This window comes from Cotesia glomerata, linkage group LG5, assembly GCF_020080835.1.
Source record: "Cotesia glomerata isolate CgM1 linkage group LG5, MPM_Cglom_v2.3, whole genome shotgun sequence".
Lineage (NCBI taxonomy): Eukaryota > Metazoa > Arthropoda > Insecta > Hymenoptera > Braconidae > Cotesia > Cotesia glomerata.
The window spans coordinates 6,432,434-6,450,736 of record NC_058162.1 but is presented as its reverse complement, the minus strand read 5'-3'; the positions used below and the strand labels follow the sequence as shown (position 1 = coordinate 6,450,736).

The 18,303-nt window shown below is 27.5% G+C and overlaps 2 protein-coding genes and 1 long non-coding RNA gene across 5 annotated transcripts; 2 read left to right on the top strand and 1 right to left on the bottom strand.

The window, feature by feature from the left end:
* Positions 1-3,137: 3,137 nt before the first annotated feature.
* Positions 3,138-9,406, top strand: LOC123264777 (puromycin-sensitive aminopeptidase). Of its 3 annotated transcripts, none has more exons than XM_044728239.1 (5): positions 3,138-3,447; positions 3,729-3,973; positions 5,645-5,798; positions 6,093-6,975; positions 8,157-9,406. In XM_044728239.1, exons 1-5 carry the CDS (start codon positions 3,181-3,183, stop codon positions 9,353-9,355), a joined length of 2,748 nt encoding a protein of 915 aa, XP_044584174.1. In that variant the 5' UTR covers positions 3,138-3,180; the 3' UTR covers positions 9,356-9,406. The 3 variants fall into 3 exon arrangements, with proteins under 3 accessions (XP_044584174.1, XP_044584175.1, XP_044584177.1); XM_044728240.1 differs by lacking the exon at positions 5,645-5,798 and adding an exon at positions 5,850-6,000 and having other exon boundaries at positions 3,140-3,447; positions 8,157-9,404; XM_044728242.1 differs by lacking the exons at positions 3,138-3,447; positions 3,729-3,973 and having other exon boundaries at positions 5,644-5,798; positions 8,157-9,405.
* A 749-nt stretch (positions 9,407-10,155) lies between these two features.
* Positions 10,156-11,834, bottom strand: LOC123265303 (DNA-binding protein inhibitor ID-2-A). Its single transcript, XM_044729000.1, has one exon. The coding sequence runs from the start codon at positions 11,281-11,283 to the stop codon at positions 10,897-10,899; it is 387 nt and encodes a 128-aa protein (XP_044584935.1). The 5' UTR covers positions 11,284-11,834; the 3' UTR covers positions 10,156-10,896.
* Positions 11,835-13,016: 1,182 nt separating this feature from the next.
* LOC123266184 lies at positions 13,017-17,093 on the top strand. Its single transcript, XR_006509716.1, has 5 exons — positions 13,017-13,531; positions 13,605-13,788; positions 15,551-16,196; positions 16,354-16,784; positions 16,915-17,093. It is a non-coding gene; the product is annotated as an uncharacterized LOC123266184 (long non-coding RNA).
* The last annotated feature ends 1,210 nt before the right edge of the window (positions 17,094-18,303 follow it).

Sequence of the window (18,303 nt, the reverse complement as noted above, 5' to 3'; positions counted from 1 at the left end):
GTGCTAAAAAATCACCCAACCGAATTGAAATTATACTTAATTTTATTTTATTGATTATTTACTATTTTACTTTCAATTATAAATGAGCTAATTAGAGTCAAGATATTTTATTCTGTAATTGATTGTTCTTATAATTCTCAATATATCATCAGTAAATTCTTAATTATCAAAAAAAATAGTTGTATTTACTATTAAAAAAAAAAGTAAGCGGAGATGAAAGAAATATTTCATTATATTTAGAGTAACGACATTTTTAATAATGAGTCGGGTAAAATGTTTGCATTTGAAAGTTATATACACGTTGTAGAAAGCAAGAGCACGCACAACCCATCCTCGCACTTCGTCCAACTACTAGTTATTAGACTGAATCAATCAAAAAGTTTTGAAAAAACGTAAAAATATCCATTTAATATCATGCCACCGTTAAGGTTCTTACCGAGTTATTTCAATAACGATGGTTTGATATGTAATAGCAATTATTAATTAAATAGATTAATACTACTATTAAAATTTTTAATAACAACAACAATAAAAAATTAATGGAAGATTTGTAGCGCTCGAAGCACGTTTTAATAATTATTGTGTTCACTCACACATCTGTTTATTTGTGTCATTTAAAAAATTAAAGTACGTAAATTACAATCAAATGGTACATAAAGACCATAATGTAATAAATAGAATTAATTAGAAAATGTATTCAAGTAAATAATTAAAAGAAGATAAGTGTACCAACGGTTTAATAAATTAATCGTTGAGGTATAAATGTATAAAATAATAATAACAGTAATAATATTAATAACAATAATCAGTGAGTGTTATTTGAATTGATAATTTTATAAATTAATAGTAGTTTAATTTTTATAAAATTAATTACATAGGCCAATGGTGCTCGAATATATTATTATATAATTAAATAATTATTAAATAAATAAATGGATTTAAAGACAGATTTAAATATCATATTGATGAATAATATCGGTTAACTAGTAATAGTTACCTAGGTGATATTATAAATAAATAAAAAGAAGTAATAAATAATAATTATTAGTTATAATTATAAACATTTAGATAAATTTGTCAATCAACCAGCGTTACAAGTCTTCCAGTAAACTCGAGCTAGACGTAGTCTAAAATTAATTATTATTACTATTATTATTATTTTATCCATCATTAGTAACATTACTTATATCACCATGTATTAGTACATTTATATATAAATTTTCTTTATTTTCTGCGCTATTTAATATCGCAAAAGTTTTATTTGCTCATGTATACTATGCAATTATATTATATAAAATGGTTTTTGATTTTTTTATTCTTTATAAACGAAAAGAGTTTATAGTACAGTACACTAGTATGTAAATAGAACACCATTTATTATTTTTATTTTTATTATTATTACTATTATCATGTTTGTTTTTATTAGAAATATCAGCAAAAATGGTTAAGCAATGACTAATCAATATGCATTTTTATTAATAAGGAGAACAAGTTCGTTACACATGATCTCTCCAATCTTTTTATTTACATTTAGATGTAATTACATTTTTAATGAAAAAAAAAAAACGTAAAAAATAAACAGTGACTTTCATTTTCCCTTTTTTTATAATGTAAATTATATTGGTTATTAATTATTAACATAAATTATATACACACATATATATATATATATATATATATATATATATATATATATATATATATATATTATTGTCAAATAGACGGTATCTGCTAATACAATGAATTTATTTCTTGCTTGAGTGTTTTTATTTTTTTCGCAATTGTAGTTTATTTCTTCCCTGATTAAACAAAAGGATTGAAAATATAAAAAAAGTATTTTAAAGCATTAAATTTTTAAAGTTTAAAATTTTTGTTTAATTTTATCTATTAGGAGCGTTCAACATATGAGAGATCATTTTTATTACAAAAAAAAAAAATATTTAAAAAAAATTTGCACTTGTAATTTTTTTTAATCTTCAGAGGTGAAATTTTTTTATTAAATTTTTTTTCATATTCATTTAGTTGCCATAGAAATCACAAAATTTATAGATATCTGTTAATTTCAATATTATTTTAATCCTTCTGTTTTATTGCAAGATTATAATTGTATTGAGCTTTTATAAGTTATTGCTTTAATTAGTTTTTAATTTGTAATAAAATTATGATACTAAAATCAGCAGACATTTGACAATTTTATTTTTATAACAAATAAATTTAAACAATATATGTTTAAAAAATTTTTAGAATTTTTTTATTGAAATTTTTTCATAATAATTTTGTTATAAAAATCTAAAGAATTGACAGATGTCTGCAAATTTCAGCACCGTAATAAAATATGACATTTAATTTAGCTGTCACTTAGCTGGACAATTTTTTAATTTTCTTTAACAAAAAAATTTGTTCTAAAATATTTAAAAAAAATTGCATTTTTAATTTACTAAACTTTCTACAGGTCCATTTTTTAATAGTTTTTTTTTTGCCATAATTTATTTATTAAAGTAAATTTAAAAAATTGCAAAGTGACAGCTAAATTTAATGTCATTAATAAAATTCATTTTTCTAAAACTTAATCATAAAATTTACAACAAAATAAACGGCAGTTATCTATGAAAATTAAGTTAGCCGACATTTAAAAATTTTTAGAATTTTTTTTTATTGAAAAAATTATTACAAAAGAATAAAAAAAAAAAATTTTATTTATAGAAAATTTGAAAAACTGTAAGTGCAATTTTTAAAAAATATTTTTCTGTTCTAATTTAATTATTGAAAAAAAAAAAAAAAAAATTAAAAACGTCGGCTAACTTTAGTATTATCAGTTATCTTCATTGGTTCTTTTTAATTATCACAGTAAAATATTTATTCCCAACAATAATATATTTTTTTAATAAAAAATAAATGTAAAAATAATTTTAAAACTTCAACCATTTTCAGAATGATATAATTTAAATTATTTGTAACATTTGTAACAGCACATAAATTATCATCAGTAGATAAAAGTGTTAGAAATAAAACTACAAAAGAGGTCTCCAGTTTTCATATCTGATATTTTTAAGATTGTGGTGATAGAGGCTGAGTTGGCATAAATAGAAAAGCTATATGTGTATATTTATTAATCTATATAGACATACACAATACCAGCACCAACACTACTGTCATTACTGTATAGGTAGCCGAGCCTAAATGATATATAGATCTATTTGTTGTACATTAAACATCAGTTATAATCGTATTCTATCAAATAATATAGTATTTATTAATAATATTAATAACGAAAAAAACTACTTAATTAAACTGACATCAGAATTATTAAAAAGAACCATGTCTACTGCCGAAAAGAAACCGTTTTATCGTTTACCTGCTAATATTCGTCCTCGTCATTACGAGATAACCCTAGTTCCAGATATTGATAAGTTTACTTTCAAAGGAAACCAAACGGTTAACATTGAAGTAAGATATTTGTTATTATTTATTTTTTATTTTACTACCAATTATCTATTTTTTATTCATTCATGTGTTTTAATCATCAAGATAATGAAATCAGCGGAAATACGACAGTTTTTATTTTTAAAAAAGACAATGAAAAAATTTCAAACAAAATTTTTGTAATATTTTAGATTTTTTAATTTTAAAATTAGCTGTCGTATTTCTTCTATTTTTATCATCATACTTATTTATAAATTATTAAGGTTGTAATTCATAATTTTTATTATATGTAAAAAAAATTACAGGTAAAGGAACCAACTGATAAAATTATCTTAAATTCGTTGGACATTGATATCAACAGCGTAACGTTCAAAAATGACAAAGGAACGAGTATTAATGCTGAAAAAATTGATCTACTGCCAGCGGATGAAACTGCTGTTCTTACTTTCCCCGAGAAGCTTCCAATAGGAAAGGATGGTAGTCTTAACTTTGATTTTGTTGGGCAAATTAATGACAAAATGAAAGGATTGTACCGCAGTAAATATCACGGGTAAGACATTTTTCATTTTGTCTTTTTTTTTAATTTTATTTCTTAAACACTAATACTAAAAAAATGAAAAAGAAACTTTTGGTAAACTTTGGAAGGAAAATACTTGACTTATTTACTTAAAGTTAATTACAAGGTTTTCATAAGTAAGGTAAACTTTGAAAACACAAAATTATTTAGATAGTAGGTCATCAAATCATTATTTATTTGGTATACAGTATGACTTGGAAGAAATTCCTACTAAAGCTAAAAATTATTTTCATATTTAATGCATTTTACTAAGTATTATAAAGTCTTGAATTATTAAACAAATATGTCTTTCTCTCTCTAACGAAATAAAATATTTCAAATAAATACAAACTACATGTACAGTTGTAACGATCTTTATCAGTTACGATTTTTATTTATAACGATTTTTATCAGTTACACAATTTATTTTTTCTTAAAAAATGAATGAGCGTTATGAGGCGTGCACTTTTGGATTTTCCAAACTTTATAAAATTTTATAGTAGTTTAATGCTTTAACACATTAAGCATGCAAACAATAATAAAAACTAATGACAAGATTACTTGGACTTGATAAAAAATGTTTTTGTCAGATTGTCGACTTTGAATTTCAAACTTAAATTTTACACTGATGAATAAATTAGTTTGATTCAAGTCAAAAAAAATTTTGAACCTAGAATATAATTTTGAAGAGTTTGATAATGTTGCATACAAAAAAAGTTTTAAATTAAGAAACTTTTCTAGAATTAAGTAAATTTTATAGTACTTGATTTAAAAATTTTTCTTCTTTATTGAAGATAATAAAACTCATCAAAATTAAATTCTTAATTCGTAAATTTTTATCTTCAATCAAGTATTTTTTTATCAGTATATTAAGAATATTTTCAGCATTTATTAATATATTAATAATAAATCTTAAAAAGCTTTTACCAAAAAAATAACAGACTTTAATTATCTGCAATTCGATGTTCTAATTAGCAAATTGTCTAACTCCATTTTAGAGAATCTTCCATTTGTGGACTGAAAAAAAAATTAACTTGAATCAAGACAAAAATTCTTGAACTAAGAAAATAATTTTGAAGAATTTCATTGTCTTGAATCAAGACGAAAAATTCTTGAATCCAGTAAAATTTACTTAAACTGAGAAAAATTTCTTAGTTTAAGAATTTTTCTACTCAAATCAAGAAAATGAAGTTCTTCAAAATTATTTACTTGATTCCAGTAATTTTTTTTTTCTGTGTACGGAAAAACAATTAATTAAAAATTAATTGTCACTTTAGAAAACCATTATGAAAATTAATTTAGTAGATATTTGGTAATTTTAAGAATTTTTTTAACAAATAAATTATAGTAAAAAAAAGTAGAAAAAAATTGACATGTAAAAATTTTTAAAAATAAAAAGTGCAATTTTTTAAAAATAATTTTTTGGAAAAAATCTATTTGTTAAAAAAAAATTAAAAAATGGTTAAGTGACTGCCAACTTTAATGTCATAAAACCATTTAATATCTAATAGAGTTATAATATTTTGGTTTTAATCATTCAAATAATTTATAATTGGACTAATGCTAGATCAAAAAGTTAAAAAATCGCCCTCTAAAAAATAAGGAGTTAAATCAATTGCTAATTAGACCGTCAAATTATCACTTTATTGAAGGTCTTACTTTTAGTGAAAAAAGTAATGGATCAGCAGCGGTGACTTATCTTTGCCCGACATCAGCTCGCAGAGTGTTTCCTTGTTGGGACGAGCCGGCGATAAAAGCCAGCTTTGGCTTGACCCTAATCCTGCCAGTGTCTAAGTCACTGGTGGCATTAAGCAACATGGTAAGCAATAAAACATAAACAAAATTAACGAAAACTAATTGTGCATTACAGAGTTGACGGTAGTGTTAAATATGCAGCGGTGACGCAATTCGAAGCGACAGATGCGCGACGTTGCTTTCCCTGCTGGGATGAGCCGTCAGTAAAAGCCACGTTCGGTATTACTCTGCAAATACCAGCTGGTTACACGGCCCTTTCAAACATGGTAAACAACGTTCCGTAATCTGTATTTAAATTTCCTATTTATTAATTAATTAATTATAAATCAGTTAATTTTATTTATCATTTTACTTACAGCCGGTGGAAAAAGTTGAGAAAAAAGGAGACCTAGAGGTAATGAAATTCGAAAAGACTCCGGTGATGTCGACGTACCTGGTAGCTGTAGTTATCGGAGAATTTGATTACCTGGAAGATAAAACCGTGGATGGAACGGTCGTGAGAGTTTACACGCCAAAATCAAAGCAAGAACAAGGTCGCTTTGCCTTAGAAGTTGCGACAAAGGTGTTGCCGTACTACAATAAATACTTTGGAATATCTTATCCGTTGCCAAAGATGGATTTAATTGCTATTGCCGACTTCTCAGCCGGAGCTATGGAGAATTGGGGCTTGGTGACTTATCGAGAGACTTGTCTGCTAGTCGACCCACAAAACACCTCAGCCGCTTCAAAGCAGTGGATTGCTCTGGTGGTAGGCCATGAATTGGCGCACCAGTGGTTTGGAAATCTTGTCACCATGGAGTGGTGGACTCATTTGTGGCTCAATGAAGGCTATGCATCTTTCGTTGAGTTCCTTTGCGTCGCCCATTTGTTTCCTGAGTACGACATCTGGACCCAGTTTGTTACAGACACCCACATCAGAGCCTTGGAGTTGGACGGACTTAAAAACAGCCATCCCATTGAAGTACCGGTAGGTCATCCCACTGAAATAGATGAGATCTTCGATGACATTTCTTACAACAAAGGCGCCAGCGTTATTCGCATGTTGCACTCGTACATTGGCGACGAGGACTTCCGCAAAGGCATGAATCTTTATCTCAAGCGTCACAGTTACGCGAATGCGGAAACGGAAGATCTATGGGCTGCGCTACAAGAGATGAGCAACAAGCCTGTAGGCGAAGTTATGTCAACTTGGACTAAGCAGCAAGGATTTCCTGTCATTAAAGTTGAACAGCGTCAACAAGGTAATTACTAAGTATACCGTTTTATTATTAAGAAAAAAAAGTTCATTATTATTATTCATAATCTATATTATTAAGAGAAGAAAAATTTTGTGGGCAGTACATATATATGATAAAATTAGTTTTTATGGTTCAATTTGATATCGATGGAAAGATCTTGATCTGGAGTTGTGTCTTTTCAAGGTTTCATATCATTCTCACTGATAGTCAATTTATCATGATAAGTATTTAGGTTGCATTCGAAAATGCTCTATCTCCAGATACATAATTAAGAAATGACCTTGTTTCTTGAGAACTATTGACATTTTTAAAGATATAAGCTCATCCCGATGTTACACTCATCAAGACGTTTCATTTGAATACCTACATCAATTTTTCATATATTTATATACATTATATATATGTATATATGAAAAATATATAAAAATGAATGTGGGTACTCAAATGAATGCTCTTGATGAGTTTAACATCGGGATGAGCTTATATTTTTAAAAACGTCAATATTTAAGAAAGTGCAGTGCAATTTAACAAAAGTCATTATTTAATAAAGCAAAATTTTATTTATTTATAGTTCACAAGTCACAGCAGTCACATAGTGACTGCAACGTTGCTAGTTTTATTTAATTTCTGCAAGTGAAAATTTCTTTCTTCATTTTTGTTATTATTTTTTCTTTGATCTTCATTTTTCATCATCGCGAGCTCAAATCTTCATTTATAATTTTGTTTTTTATTATCTAAGATGATTCAGAAATTTTTTGACCGTATGTTATAATTTAAGTTTTTAAAATCAAAAACGATAATTTCAAAAGTTTGTAACTTAATTTAAAAATGTCATTTTTTTTTAAAATTATTATCATCATCATCATTTACAAAACTTCTACCATGATATTCAAATTTAAAAATCGAATTATTAATAGACATATTGTGAATTACTCAAAACAATGAATAACATTTAAAATTATTTATATATTAAAAAACAAAACTTGAGTAACTGAAAATAACACATGTAATAAGTTGTTAGCCTTCACTTGACTCACAAGTACCATACAAACGTCCTTTTAAATAACTTGCAAACTTAAATCAATGTCATGATTAATTTAACTTCTTCATTTTCTATTTTATAAGAATAAAATAAATAATACTATCAATAATTAAACATATAATTAAAAAATATAAATTTTCAGGTAACGACCGAGTATTAATGCTGACACAGGAAAAGTTTCTCGCTGATGGATCCGTTGATGAGAGTAAAAATCTGTGGATGATACCGTTGAGTGTCAGTACTTCAAAATCTCCAAACGAAGTGGCGCTCAGTACAGTTATGAGCGAAAAGAAAAAGCAAGTTGTTATCAAAGATGTGCCAGAAGGCGCTTGGATTAAGATTAATCCAGGTACGATCGGTTTTTACCGTACACGTTATGACTCACAAGCGCTGTCTTTGCTGATGCCGGCGATTAAAGATCGTACTTTGCCGCCGTTGGACCGACTGGGGTTATTCGATGACCTGTTCGCGATGGTCCAAGCTGGCCATACTTCAACTGTCGATGTACTTAAATGCATGCAGGCCTTCCAGTACGAGGACAACTACACCGTCTGGTCCAGTATCATCAGTAGCTTAGGAAAAATAGGAATCCTGCTTGGTCACCTGGACATCTACGACAACTTTAAAGCTTTCGGTCGCGCGATGCTCAAAGACATCACCAAGAAACTGGGCTGGGAGCCCAAGAGTAACGAAAGCCACTTGGACAATCTCTTGAGGTCGCTTATTTTGGGCAGGATGGCTCTGCTGAAGGACACAGACACTATCGAGGAGGCCAAGAGACGATTTGAGCTTCACGTCTCCAAGAAGTCGATCCTGGCTGCTGATCTGAGAACGCCAGTCTACCGCGCTGTCTTGTCTGTTGGCGACGAGAAGACCTACGAGACCATGCTCAAGCTCTACAACGAAGCTGACCTCCACGAGGAGAAGGACAGAATCCTTCGGGCTCTAGGAACGATCCAAGATGAGACTCTGCTTAACAAAGTCCTGGACTTTGCAATGAGCGACAAAGTTCGCGCGCAAGACACCGTTTTTGCCATAATGTCAGTGGCTTTGAACTCAAAAGGTCGCGACCTGGCCTGGAGATTCTTCCAGAATAACTGGCAGATCTTGATGAACCGGTACGACGGTGGATTTTTACTCTCAAGACTCGTTAAACACACCACTGAGAATTTCGTGACCGAAGAGCGTGCCATTGAAATCGAGGAATTCTTTAAGAAAAATCCGACACCTGGAGCTGAAAGAACTGTCCAACAAAGCGTTGAAAGTATTAGACTTAATGCAGCCTGGCTTGCTCGAGATCAAGCTTCTATTGAATCGTATTTCAAAGAAAATTCATATTAAAGTTTATTATTATAAATTATTGATTGAGCTCAAAGGTTGTTGTTTTTTATTTTTATTAATATCTTCTGTAATAATATTAATAATAATAAATTTATTATCATAAGTATCTAATATTTATAATTTTTTATTTATCTAGAAAATTAAATAGCAAAGATATTAATGTTTTAAAATAATAAAAAAACACAACGCTTGGACTCGAGATGAATAAAATAAAAAAAAAATTTCTTTTCTTCTACAGGGAAAGAACAAGATGGCACTGGATATCATCCCAGATTATACTCAGTGATATCTGTGGTAAAAAAAAAATTCAGATAGTAGCTAGTATAATTCAGATTATACTGCGTGATATCTAGATTATACTCATTGTAATCTGGATTATACTAGTTACTATCTGAAATTTTTTTTCACTCAGTATAATCTGGGATGATATCCAGTGTCATATTGTTTTTCCCGTGTATTAAATATAATTCATAAATTAAAATTAAAACGTTTGATGTTGCATTTATCTGGAATATGTTTTCAAATTTTTACAGTAAATTTTTTACATTGAAGCAATTAAAGTAATTAAAAATATATGTGTTGTTACTTAATTATCCAAAACTGTTAATATTTAATTTATACTTAAAAGTTAGGATTGGGATATTTTTTAAGTACAGGAGACTCTTAAGCTAAGTACATACAGATATTGATTGATACTCGAATGAATGTTTTTGCGCAAACTCAGTAACCCCCTATACACATGACATTTTAATTAAAAAGAAGGAATAGGTATACGTTATCAAGAAATAAAAAACTTAACATATGTATATATATATTTGAATATTTATTTATCGATTTATCATTTTTATAAGCTTTCCTACTCGCTCGTCGCTGTATTTACAGCAATTGTCAGTCTTTTTACATAAAATATCTACGGCTATCAAATAATATTGCGAAAACAATAACAATAATTAATTAATTAATAATAATAATTATATTATGAAACTAATAGACATCAATAACGTGAACAATAATTATTTAATTAAAAATAATATCTACAGAAAATATAAAATCTCAACCAAGCCAATAGAAAACAATCTTAAAATAATAATTCGCATTTAAACTGAAAGTATCAATTGTTTGTACACTAAAAAACAATTGACGCGCCTGAAAAATACAATTATTAATATACTGGAATACTTTAATTGCGACGAGGTCGTATGAGGAATGCAATAAAATTTATATACATTATTTACATTATTTTTGTCCTGATTAAATTGGCTGTGGCTCGATACATGGTTTTTTTAAAATTATAAATTATATTTTATATAATATAATGTTGTATAATATAATTAATAATATTAACTAATAATTATACTAATAATAATGATAATAATAATAATATTAATATAGGAAGACATCAACCAAACGCCATAAAAAATAATGAATAATAAAATTTATGTATATTAAAGTAACATAAAGTGATACTCGACTGATTTTTACAATAATGATCTTATAAATAAATATGAAGATAATATTTATTGGTAATGGTAATTAATTGGTCACCGTTCAATTGCTATTGCCGAAACAGTTGTGGCGGCGTTCAGCAAAGGCTGCAGAGGTTGTCTGCTTGCGGATTTACTGATTACACTGCTATTATTAATAGTTGGTGGGGTATTTGGAACAGAACTTTCAGAATTATTAATATTTGTCTCTTCTAATGTCGTTTGTAGATCACAGATGTACTCAATGACCCTCTGGATTACTTCAAGTTTCGAAAGTTTTCTCTTGCGTGGCATGTCGGGCACCAAAGACCTCAATTTGGTGAGATATGCTGCTACTTCTTCGGCTTCTAAGTCCCGACGAGTTCCATTTATGCCTAAATTGCTGTGAATTCCACGTGTTGGAGGTACGCGTCCACCGACTGGGCTGACAACCATCGCCTTCATTTTATATTTATTAAATTATTAACACAACAATCGAAAAAATTTAATAAATTGGTAAGTTTTTTTTATTAATAATTAATAAATTAATAAATTAAATTAACTTTAAACTTTTTATTAATGTATCTTCACTATTTTTATATTTCTTCCTTGCGATAGTAGAGTGCGTACTGATAAATGCGCGCACTACTGTAAATGACGTTAGTATGGCGCACGTACGTACACTCTGCCGGTTTATATTGATCTAATATTTTATATTCAAAAACTTTAATATCCAGTTGTTGTTTATTACTTTTGACAGCTGATAGCAAACCAATTAACACAATCCACTTATAGATTTAATCACTGTTAATCCTCGAGCTTCAACTTTTAATATTTATTATTATCAATATTTAAATTACAAGTACAAGTACAAGTAATTATTGTTTTTTTGTTTATAAATATAACTATAAATATTAATATCAATATTAATTTGTATATTTCTTCAGGTATATATAAACACAATGATAAAATATCAAGATTTAACTTGAACGAACAGTCGACACATTGGTTTTAAGTTAACTGGCCTCCGCCCCTCACCTGTGGCCTTTTATATGGAGTCTCCCTCTTCAGTCACCGGGAAGCGATTTATTCCCCTTCTTCGTGGGTTGCATTAGTAGTACCAGGCGCAATCGCACATTAAACAAAAGCCAACGATGCCGATGAGTATAAACCACGTAAAATAGATTTATTTATTGCTTATAAATATACTTACTTGCTAAATAAATAATAGTTTTTTTTTTATTTCTTCTTTACTATAGATTACTTTATCCCTGATAAGATATCTGCCTGAGTAAATTTATTCAGTAACTCATATCAATGGACAAAATGTTAACCTTTCTGAGAATTGAGATACCCAGGTTGGGAGATAACTTAAGTTCTCATACTAAATTTTTAAATAATCATTTACAGCTCCAAGACACGGGAGAAGATAAGTTCTTCTGGTCTACGGATAACAATGTTGAAAAAAATTTATTTTTTTATATTTAATTTAGATGTCATTTTTGGAAATATTCTTTCCATGTTGACCTAAAAGAAACGTTACTTTTCAACGCAACAAAAAAAACTGGACGTCAATCACTTTCCAATTTTAAAAATAGTCATGAGTTTGTTTTGTAATAAAAAATTTTTATCTTATTAATACTTGAAAATTTTCAGATAAAAAAAAATTTTTTTTATGGAATTTAAATCAGAAGACACTTAATAATTTTCATAATACTAAAGTTAGCCGACGTTTTTAATTTTTTGATTTTTTTTTCAATAATTAAATTAGAACAAAAAATATTTTTAAAAAATTGCACTAACAGTTTTTTAAGTTTTTTACAAATGAATTTTTTTTTTATTTTTTTGTGATAATTTTTTCAATAAAAAAAAATTATAAAAATTTTTAGATATTGGCTAACTTAATTTTCATATAATTTTCTGGTATTAAAAAAATCTAGTCAAAATAATTTTTTAAATTTGTATTTAAAGTTTTATAATGCTCAAATTAAAAGAAATTTGTGTATTTTTTTAACTTTTTTAACAACTAAATTATTATTGAAAATTTTTAATAAAACAATTCTACATCTGGGAATTAAAAATTGCAAATATTGCAAGAACATTTTTTTTTATAATTAATTTTTAATAAAAATTATCAGATGTCAAATTTTTTTAGATTTTCTTGTAATTATTTTTTAAACAAAATCCAAGTTTGCTTTGTCTGTTAATTTTTTAGATTTTTAAAGTTTAAAATTTTTTAAAGATTGCAAAAGACATTTATATTATAGGATTTTGAAACCTGAAAATGTCTTACCGTACTTTTTAGTGATCTGCTTTCAATAGTTTACCTCAACAAACGTGACTTTTTAAAGCATTGTAACAAAAAACTGTATGGTGAAACACTTTTGAATTGTCGAAACTAGTAAAACTAAATTCCTTTGTGAGGTTTTAGATATAGTCTAAAAGTCGGAAAAACTTATTTCACAATAAACATAATATAAGGATTCCTCGAAAGTCCTTAAAAGTAGGAGTATTGTGAATAAAACGGTAAAAATTTTCTCATGGTACAAAATTAATGAAAGAAGAAATAAAACCATTGTAAAAAAATACTACTCCATTCTGAAGAACGGAGTTGGTTTAAATTAAATAATGAGTATTATTATAAGTAGATCGCAACAATGATGTTATGGAAGAAACATTGAGTGGGATTGTCATAAGACACGATCAATCAATGGTAAGTCTCATGTTATTTCCGTTAATCTACATAATATATATTGAGTCTGTATGCTCACGTGTTAATTTTTTAGAAGCATAATAAGAAACAAGAGCCACGCTATCTAGAGCTACGCACAGCTGGCTTACACGCACTTGCGCTCGCAATAACACAACGACCGTCACCAACTACTATAATTGTGCGCTTCCCCTGGTGCATTCCAATCCTCGACAAATCTGTACTCTGATGTCGCAACATAACAGACTAGTTATTTTTTAGTGAGTAGTTTTATGTATCATTAGATTTTTTTTTTATTTTTAAATTAATTATTCGAACATGTTATCAACGTTTAATTACATGTGCTGGAAATATATATTATAAATATTATTTTGTTTAATATATTTAGTCGCATCATACGATCGTACACACCAAATGCTAGATTAGGAGGAAGGAAGAGAGTGCACGTGCGGCTTGCACGTGTGAGCCGTCCCTCCCGATTGTGATTTTGCTCAGTGTGGCGTACACACTTGAACATCATGTTACGATTTATCACTAGCATATATCTATATACAATATATATTACAATATATATACATCATTTTGATATTTATTAACAATAACAATTGTTACAAAAATTTTCGTTTTTTATTTATATTCTTCTCTTATAACAAAACTTGTTTTCATGAATGAATCTTTGGAAAAATTATTATAGAAGAAGATATAGTCTAATATTTTATTACAATCAGTTAGAGTAAAAATATATCATCATTAAATAAAGAAAAAAACAATAATTGGAAATAAATAAAAGAAGAAATATAATTTTTTAAATTAGAAATAAATTGTCTGGTAATTTATTCACAAATTCTATTTATTCATACATACTCTTCTTTTGGAGTAAAAACAATTTTTCATGAATGAATTCTTGAATATCTTTTATAAAAGATGATATTTTTTGGTTTGTAATCTAAAATTTTATTACAATCAATTAGAGTAAAAATATATCATCATTAAATAGAGAAAAAAAACAATAATTGGAAATAAATAAAAGAAGACATATAATTTTTAAAATAAGAAATAAATTGTCGGGTAATTTATTTACAAATTCTATTTATTCATACATATTCTTCTTTTGTAATAAAAACAATTTTTTATGAATGAATTCTTAAATAACTATTATAGAAGATGATATTTTTTGGTTTATAATTTAAAATTTTATTACAATCAGTTAAAATAAAAATATATCATCATTAAATAGAGAAAAAAAAAACAATAATTGGAAATAAATAAAAGAAGAAATATAATTTTTTAAATTAGAAATAAATTGTCTAGTAATTCATTCATAAATTCTATTTATTCAAACATATTCTTCTTTTGGAGTAAAAACAATTTTGCATGAATGAATTCTTAAATATTTATTATAGAAGATGATATTTTTTGGTTTATAATCTAAAATTGTATCACAATCATTTATTGTTAAAAAATAACATAATTATTTATTTATTTAGTATAAATTAACGCCAATCGGCTTTATACAGTGATTGAAGTGAATATGCATATTATAAAGAGCAAAAATCAATAATTAGAATTAAACTAATTAGAAATAAAATATTTGATAATTTATTTAGTATTATCATGATTTGTTAATAATAATTACACAAATTTTTATTTTTTCATACATATTTTTCTTTTGTAACAAAATTAATTGAATTTTTATGAATGAATGATTAAAAAATTGTTAAAGAAGACGATATATTTTAGTTTATAGTGAAAAAACAAACATCAAACGCTCAATAATTAAAGTTAAATAAAAGAAGAAATATATTTTTTTAAATTTTATAATAAAAGAAATATCTGATAATTTTAATATTATAATTATTGGAAAATAGGACAGCGTAGTTTTTAATAATCTTCAGCAAAACTATAATAAACTTCTTTAATAATACCAATAATTATGAAGAATAAAAATAATAATATTGTAATGTAATTAATAAAAATAAAAATGGTCAGAAAATAATTCAAGTAATGATTTTTTTTTTTCAGTGAAATTATATCGTCAGTACTGGGTTCGCTCAAACGTGTTAGCAAGGACCCCTCTACTTGTTCCAGCCCCGTGGGAACGCGTTGGTGGCCAGCTGCACTGATTGCCGCGAGGACGTGACGTAGTGCCGGGATACTAAAGGAAAGTGTCTTTGTATGTGTGGTATAGTAAGTCTATATTGAAAAATACTGAGTGAAGAAGTAAACTGGTATAGGTATATAGTATAGCATGGGATTGGGCGATGCTGATCATCACAATCTCCAAGTAGTATATAGTAATATAGGTATACATATTTATATTATAGGTGGTGGGAATGTATTTGTGTGAAGTATATATACTATAAAGAATACGGTTAGGTATGTATAGAAATAAAGAAGACTTGCTAAAGGGAGAAAGATGGTCAAAGAAGTTTAAGAGCAGAACGAAGCCGACGAGGCCAAGATCCGTACGAGAAGAAAAGAGGGACGCATTCCAATGAGGCGCCGGCCAGTCTGTGGCACACCTGCGCGTTAAGCTGAATCACGGCGCCTCCGCCACAACTGAACTGGCCCTCCCACCCGTTTCTCTTTCTCTCTTGTCCTCCCGATCCTTTTTCTCCCACAACATATAGCTTCCCAGCCGGAGCCAGACAAGCCAGATAAAGATAAAGTAAGCAAGAGCCAACATCTCTTACTCTCTTTTTTCCGCTTCTTTCGCAAATAAAAACACTTGGGCTCGTCTTTCATTTTATTTTATTATTATTATCATTATTTTTTTTTTATTTTGTAATTTTTTAATATTATTTTTACTTTTTATTTTGTTCCAGAGTCCAGAGTTATTTGCGTTTTCTCTTTACTTCACATTCAGCTTCTATAGGTACTATTCAGGCTCTTTTGCTCGACACGATTCACAGCACAGCCACATCGAAACATAACAGCAAGAGACGCAGTGTCGAATAACTGGGAAAGCTCACGGTCTTGCGTATACAATTCGATGGAGGCGTGCAGGTGTCCAATGAAGCCTGTCCGTCCGGACTTAATGTCTGTCTATAGTTATATTTCTTTAAATTATGCCTTAAATCTCATGCTCACGCTGTTTTTTCTTTTACTCACTTGCATTGACCTAAAATTATCATTTTTTATTTTTATTTACAGGTATGCACCTTTTTTTTTTATTAGTATTTTTGACACTACAACACATAAAAATAAAAATTTTATGGTTTTACTTCTCAAGATTTATATCGGATCCTGTTAAACGGTAATTAGCTGATTCACAAAAATACCTGTAACGTTTAAAAAAATTTTTTTGAAATTCATAATACAGAAGATTATAATCAATATGAAACAAGTTATTTAAAAGTATATAATACCTGGATTATATCCTTCAGGAAAAACAAAGGATCATAACATTACAAAAACAAATAGATGGCAACTTTTTTGGCAGAACTGTTCTTCACTAAAATTATTAATTATTTTGTAGTCTAAGTAGATTATTAATTAGTAATTTAAGCAAAATCTATCCAAAAACAGAATTCTGGTTAGAAAAAATTCAAAGCTATTGACATAAAAGAAGAAATAAAAAAGTATTGAAAATATTCAGATAAGAAGTATTATAAAAATTCAAATTTTGTGATTCCAATATTTTTTAATTTATTTTTTTAATCAGGGAAATTCTTTAATTCGTCAATCAAGTGCAATTAAGGAAAAAAATCTCTCTAGACATCTCGAAATTAGTCATTTTTTACGTGTTTTTATAGATGACAATATAATAATGCCTGAAATTCCAGAATGTGACTTGAAAAAAGGATTAGATAGTGTAAGAATTATAAAATTACTATTTTTTTTAATTTTCTGACAGTTTAAGGGAAGAAATCTCTTTAGACGGCTGAAATTAGTAATTTTTGATGTGTCTATAAATAATAAAATAATCATATCATTTTGGATTTTTAAAATCATTTTATTTAAATCTTGAATTGAGTAGAAAAACAATTTTTTTTATTTTATAAAATAGCGACTCAGTGAAATTTTTTATCAGACTACTTTGGCGCAAGGTCCAAAAGTGTTGCACTTGTCATTCTTTTTCTATTAATGTGAAACAAAAAAAAATAGCTTTCTATTTCTGACATATGCACGGGAAGAATAAACTTTTAAAATGATAAAAAAAGTATAAAAATAAAGTAAGTTCAAATTTTGTTCAATGTTTACAGAATGAGTAATTTTTAAAATTTGAAAAAAAAATTCAATTTTTTTTAATTTCTCAAGAGATTCTTCTTTTAAAATGTAAAAATTTAGTACCGAAATGAAAATTTCTACAGTGTTAAATAAATTAATTAATTGCATGAAAGAAGAAATACTGTTGATACATACAATTAAATTTACACTGGCAATAAGAATGATTAGACACTGAATAAGGCAATATTAATTAAACAAAAGTCGTGATATATATTCTTTTCTTTAATTATAAATCACGACAAGTGTTTAAATTCATTGAATTGTATTCCGTTAGCTAGAATAATTAATTAAAGACTGTGGTGATAACACCTGTGTAAGCCGATGAAGATGGTTATGCAGGTGGTAGTCTAGAGTCTAGCGGGTCAATCAAGACTAGCAAACAGGTGTCCGTTTTCTCAAGTACAAGTGTACATTTTCGTGATTAAATATTAATACAATGACCTTGCGTTTAAATCTACGCACTAAATACTATAAAATCAAACTACATAAATATCTACGTCCTACATTGACATTTAATTATTTTAGTATACTTGATTACAGGATAA